Source organism: Danio rerio, chromosome 17, assembly GCF_052040795.2.
Source record: "Danio rerio strain M-AB ecotype USA chromosome 17, GRCz13ab, whole genome shotgun sequence".
Taxonomy (NCBI): domain Eukaryota; kingdom Metazoa; phylum Chordata; class Actinopteri; order Cypriniformes; family Danionidae; genus Danio; species Danio rerio.
In genome coordinates, this window is record NC_141037.1 from 2,761,290 (window position 1) to 2,767,500 (window position 6,211).

At 41.1% G+C, this 6,211-nt stretch overlaps 1 protein-coding gene and 1 long non-coding RNA gene across 51 annotated transcripts in view; one reads left to right on the forward strand and one right to left on the reverse strand.

Annotated features, from left to right (window-relative positions):
- The window catches only part of LOC147839869 (uncharacterized), a 127,090-nt gene that overhangs the window by 118,739 nt on the left and 2,140 nt on the right, over window positions 1–6,211 (reverse strand). The window contains exon 2 of the long non-coding RNA XR_015512995.1: window positions 4,859–5,036. This is a non-coding gene — a long non-coding RNA (uncharacterized LOC147839869). The remainder of the gene's footprint in view (window positions 1–4,858; window positions 5,037–6,211) is intronic.
- Window positions 1–6,211, forward strand: part of cep170ba (centrosomal protein 170Ba) — a 76,718-nt gene that overhangs the window by 49,365 nt on the left and 21,142 nt on the right. For 28 of the 50 annotated variants that reach the window (XR_015512846.1, XR_015512847.1, XR_015945078.1 and 25 more), the window contains exons 9-10: window positions 186–489; window positions 3,571–4,346. Coding sequence is in view for 43 of the 50 variants with exons in the window: in XM_087289835.1 (XP_087145961.1) it covers window positions 186–489; window positions 3,571–4,346 (1,080 nt within the window). In the remaining 7 variants the exon portion in view is untranslated. The remainder of the gene's footprint in view (window positions 1–185; window positions 490–3,570; window positions 4,347–6,211) is intronic. The other 22 variants (XR_015512850.1, XR_015512853.1, XM_087289808.1 and 19 more) reach the window with 1 other exon arrangement.

The window sequence follows — 6,211 nt, forward strand, 5'->3', positions numbered from 1 at the left end:
AATTGACTACTAATCGGAACTACTAACTATCGATAAAGTCTCTTAAGAGCATTTGGCGCTGTTATGAACACCACTGCACTGTAAAAACGTTAAGAATAAATAATTACTTATGGTATTATCAACGTTGTGCATGCACATTATCATGATATATTGAAATATTGAATATTGTTTTATGTCTATTGGAGATGCAGGAGATTCCCACAAAAGACCCGGACCACAAGCCTCCGTCCGTCTCTCCGGTGGTGCAGGGTCATGCCTCCTTCACCATTGAGTTTGACGAGCAAACGCCTGGAAAGATGAAGATTAAGGACCACATCTCTAAAATGTCCATCCGCCAGCGCAGAAACCCCAGCAAGGAGTCTATAAGCCGCCTGACGGAGGTGATGTCTGTGGAGAATAAAGTGGCTGATTGGTTGGTGCAGAGCGACACGTCTTTGAGGAGTCTTGAGGAGCCCAGATCAGATCAGCTGCTCAACAAGACCTTCAGAGGTAAAACACGACACGGAGAATTCATGACTGTGTGCTTTGTGTTCATGAATATACATTTTAGATTTAGTTATTATTATACAATGGCTCAATGCTTGACTCTGATTGGCTTATGGACATTTTTAGGTGTGCAGTTATTTTCTGGTGATATTTAGGGCTCTATCATACACCCGCCCCAATAAGGCGCGAGATGTGTTTGGCCACGATTTGTTGCTATTTTCGGACCAGTGCAAATCTAAGTTTCATGTTTTGCATCGCGTTGTTTAAATAGCAAATCTATTTCCGCCATTTTGTGGACTCATGGCTGTGCTGGTCTATAAAGGAGGTGTTTTAAGGCGCATTGTTGACGCGTTGCTATTTTGAGGAACTGAAATAAACCGCACCATTGACCAGCTAAAAGCTGCTCTGAAGTCAAGCACAGAGTACGTTAGTTATGCACCTATACAGGTCCAAACACTTACACACTGCTAAATACACACAGGATGAACACGTGTGTTTGGATATAATTCGTTATTATTCTCCATTTATTTGTTTGCTGGAAATTAGAACTGAATTTAGAAATAATTTTGAAACAAATCTTTGCGCTTAACAAACAAAATTAAATATGCGGGCTAATGGATGTCTTCAGTGGAGTGAGTGACCACCGTTTCCTCACTCCACCAAAGTAAAGGAGTAAAATAAAGAGGCTGAATGGAGGAGGCTCGTTCTTTATCCTCGTGCTGCAGATGTTCTGTTTAACTGTTTGCTCGCTAGGGAAGCGTTCAGTTTTTATGGGGGAAGAAAGAGTTCATCAGACTCTGGATTCGAACCGAGTTCATGCTCGAACGTGTCAAAACATGTTGACATGCGTTTTACGAGCTGCGCCTCTGAGACTATTCAGGGTACTACAACATTTACACCTATAAATCCCACTATTTCTTTTTTTTAATCCACACAGTGCGATGTTCAGACTTAACTGTGTTAACCGCATCAGCTAAACTCTCACACTCTATTTTTTTCTTTTGTTGTTAATTCCGGAGGACAAACATGCAAATAACACAGTTTTTCTCCGGTCTACCTCCGAAAGCAGCACCTCCAATTCACATTCTGTTCAAAGTTTCTCTTCTTGTTTGCTTTTGCCGTTGCTTTTTCGTTTGGTTTTGCCAAAGTAGAGTCATTAGCATATTCATACAGGGGAGGAGGCAGGGAGGGGTTTTGCGCTCATGCATGTTTCGCTCAGATTCACGTTCATTCGGATGTACAAAAGAATATGGGTGGGATTCGGCGTACGCAGTGTTTCATACATCTGAATTTTTTTCTGCGTACGCACATTTACAGCTTTGTGCGTACGCAATGTTTTAGTATGATTTCCACGCAAGTCTTCGTACATGAGGCCCCAGAACACTATTCTAAAGAAGAACTAAAACAGTTGTTCTGGACTTGTAGCTGTCCAGGGTATCAGCATTGTCTTAAGTCTTAAAATGTCTTAAAGGGCCATGACACACCCCACTTTCGGTTAAAGTCTACTTCAGAATTTTTTCAAAAGATGCATGATTAATGGGCGTGGAGCTCCGCGAGCATCGGGCAGGAGTGGGCGTGGCCAGCAGGGGAGAACGTGAGCGAACGAAGGTAGCTCACAAAATGAGACAAACCGTGAGGAGACGCATGAGTTTATAGTTTACAAAGTTAAAATGCAAAGAAATAAATAGTGATTTAATGCTCTGCTACATTTGTTATTCGTAATTTCATATACACATAACCACAATTTATATCATTATAAAGATAAGTGTGTTCATGTAAACCGTATAAATGAGGATTCTCCCTCAATCCCCGTATCCAGCAGACTCAGTGCAGCAGGTCTCCTGTCTATTTTAACCATTAACCCTGCTGGTAATCTGGAGGATTTAGGCAAACACAGCAGCATGGCGATGTGTCTGAATGTGAACGAACTCCTGATAAAAGACAGCGTCCGCCATTCTCTAATTCTCGTGCTGCTCTCCCGACAAAAATGCTAGCAGCACACACATAGCTTTGCTGTATGATCGGCCCTGACAAGATCGCGGGGGAAAACATGCAACAAACCCCGTGGATCATGGAAACAAACACATAGGAGCCTTCATGAACGGCTAAATACTGTGTGCCCGTGGGTCCGTGACACAGCTCGGGCTTGACTCTGGCAGGTCTGGCAGGTCTCATGAATAATTAAGCAGCCGGCTCTTCTCATAGGATAAGAAAACTCCGCTATGAATAATAATGAGAAACCGACGCGTCATCATTGCACTTGCAGTACTGTGCTGCGTCGCCGATTTTGATCCCGCCCCAAAAATCATTTTAAACCCGGAAGCTGAAATTAGCTGACAAAAGCTCAAAATTATCCAGTTTTCCCCACAATTAGAGCTGACAGGTGCTAACATTGTCTAAACTGATGCTCAACACACACAAATCTGTTAATATAAAAAAAAGTTCTCCAGGGTGTCCTGAACCTTTAAGTCTCAAAAGCTAAATTTTAGGTTTTAAAAAGTCTTAAATCTACTAAAACGTTGTGTTGTAGGTCTTAAACCTTTTTTTAACAGGTCTTAATTTTCCTTTGTTCATGTATAGCTAACCAATCTGGCCAGTAACACTCATACAATCACCAACAATCCCAATCTCATTAATGCTTATTACTTGAAATGGCATTTAATTACTTTCCTTACAGTAACTTGTTAATAGTAATTTGTTTGCAAGTTCTCCATTTATTTACTGCTTAGGGATACTGACCTGACTTATTTGTTTTATTATTAAATTGTCATTATTGTATTATTAAATGTGTTAAATTATAATAAAATTTGACAGTTCAAGTGAAAATCTTTTAGCATATAGCCCCATATAAGTCTTAAATTTCACTCATAATTGTCTTAAAAACGTCTTGAAGTCTTAAAGTTAACTTGGTGAAACCTGCAGAAACCCTGTGTGTCATTCCTAAGACCAATTGATGCTGTATTGGCTGCAAAAGGAGGAACTACATAGATTACTTATCTAAAGCTTAAATATTATATCTAAAATTCCCCAAGTCACATCATATCACTTTTCTAAATGTTTATCGATTGCTTGTATTATTTCTAGATGCACACCATAATGAAGATCCAGATGTGGAAGAACAGGAGGAAATTCTGTCAGTCTCACACTCAGCTTCACAAAAAACCCCACCACAACAAGAGCCTGTAGATTATCCATCCAATCAAATGGCAGATTCAAAGAACCAATGCAGAACGGACCCCAAACAGGCTTACGTGATTGAATTCTTTGATGATGCTCAACGCAAAAAGCGCTCGCAGTCTTTCACCAACAACATATCCTCTCCAGACTTCCAGTCTGCGCTGAAAAACAAGTTAGACAAACGAAAAGGCACAACTTTGTCATCCGGACACAATCCAGCAACACAACAGTTCACGATTCCCCTCAAAGATTCAGATAGTCCACAGAGAGCTGAATCTCTGCGTCGCGAGACGAGCGAAATCCGAATGAGCACTTCTGAATTCAGCTCTCGCTCTGTGACAAAACCGTTCGGCAGCATCGGCCGCAGGTCCAAAATCTCGCAGGATTTCGCAGCGGAGTTGCTTCGGGTGTCAAAACACAGTGCTGCGTCTTCATGGGACTCCAATACAACTTGGGTGAAAACGTCTTCGGCATTAACGACAAATAATGTAATGCAGGAGAGTCTTTCTCAATCGCAGAATCAGATGATCAGATCTGAGCGAGTGGAGGATGGTGATAATACTGAGGGCAAACCTCCCAAAGGGCAGGAGGAGGAGGACAGTCTGAGTGATGCAGGAACATACACTATTGAAGCTGAAGGGCCGGATAGAGATGTTGCGGAGGCGCGGAGCTTGATTGATCAGGTACAGTATATACACTACACACTGATGACTGAACATAGGGATGGGTGATATGATGGAAATCTCATGTCGTGATATAAGTCATCATGTTTTTTGTTCTCCATTTTTCCAAATTTACAGTTATTTTAAACGCATACATCACCTGTTGACATTTGAGCACTGTTGGACACGTTCTTAAACAGCACTGATTGTGATTGGCCGTGAAGGTCATCAGTTTACCGAACTTAGTGCTGTTTATTGAGTGTACCCATAGATACAGGCACACCAGAGCATTTACCTCGAGGTTAATCGCCCTCAAGAGGTTATATACCATTAAAGAGCCATGAAACCCCCCGTTTCAGCAGGATGTTTTCACACCTCTAGTTTGGAAAAAGTCAGGAAAGTGGGCGTGTCTAGCTTTGTTTGGGTGGGAGTGTCGGGGGAGGAAAGATGGGCAGGGTTTGAATAAAAATGGGAGTTACCATTTGGGCACACGCTTCTGACCGAGTATAAACAAACACACACGCAGGGGAGACAGTGTGTTTAATGATGGTGGAATGTTTGATACCGCACGTCGTATAAGAGAAAATAGCCTCTGCATTTCTCTGTAACTCAGATGCACTCGGTAGGTCAGAAAGCCGTGTGTGGGTAGACTATCCTGTCACAAAATGCGGCGAAAATTCAACACGACAGTCAGCAAAAGTTTGCTTAAGCCTAGTTCACACTACAGGATTTTAAACATCAGCAGATCGCTGTGCTGTTCACACTTCATGACTTGACTTTGTGTCTTTTAATCTCTGGTGTTCACACTACGCAACACTCTGTGAATGATCCACAAGAGGGGGGTCACACACTACATGATCTGACAACAACTCATTCCCCATCAGCTCATTCAAGCTACCAAACCACAGCCAATGAAAATTTGAGGGAGGAGTCGTCAGAAAAAGCTGAACACTATTGGCTGCTTGTGTGCTGATGACATCACTGACAGCGTTTCAAGCTTTGCAGAAAGCCTTTAAAAACATCGTCAATCAGCTGATTTATCAGCGGATTAATCACTCATCTGCAAGGTTCGATAGGATAGATACACAGAGAGTTTTTAATTTTTGTAATTTTATAACTGTTTGAAATAAAACTAACATATTTATAACACCCTGCCGCTTTCTAACTATCAGTGTATTTCTTTCTGACATTGTTATTTTTTTATTACAAAACAGTAAAGAACCGAGCATTTCTGCCTTAAATTACCATATTGGTCAAAATGACTGCATGCATGTCTGATACTTTTCGCTGTGACTTTAAATATGTGTGCATTTTTTTGCCTAGCAACTTCCTGCAAACATAAACAAAACTTTCTGATGGCAAAAACATCAATTTACTTCAGATATCTTTCAAAACAGCAGATTCTGTGCCGAATAGCTCCTGTTTGAAAGTGAAAATGAAAGCCAAGACCTTTAAGTGTTTTAGTATCTTAACTACATATTTATAGGCTGTATTACCAAAAAAAGATTATATTTTTAGGGTAATGGTGTCATTAAATATGATGCCAGACATTCAAAGCTTAATTTTAATATCTCAATAATAGCTTTGAATGTAAATATGTTGTGACAGTATGGCGTTTTATATGAGAACGGTCAGAATGAGCAGTATGGTAATTCTAATAGTTACAGAATTCTAGTTCCACTGTTAATATATCCTACTCTCATGTCTGTGCTAACGCAGAATGAAGCGAGTGCACCGATGCCCATTCTGACCAATCACAGATGTTTCTGCTGAGCTCCTGAACACACAGGCATTCAGCTCATGCTGATCTGCTCTCTCATTGGCTGCAGCTCGTCACTACATCTGACCACACGTGGGGTTGAGTCGGCCGACTGCTCTGGAATATT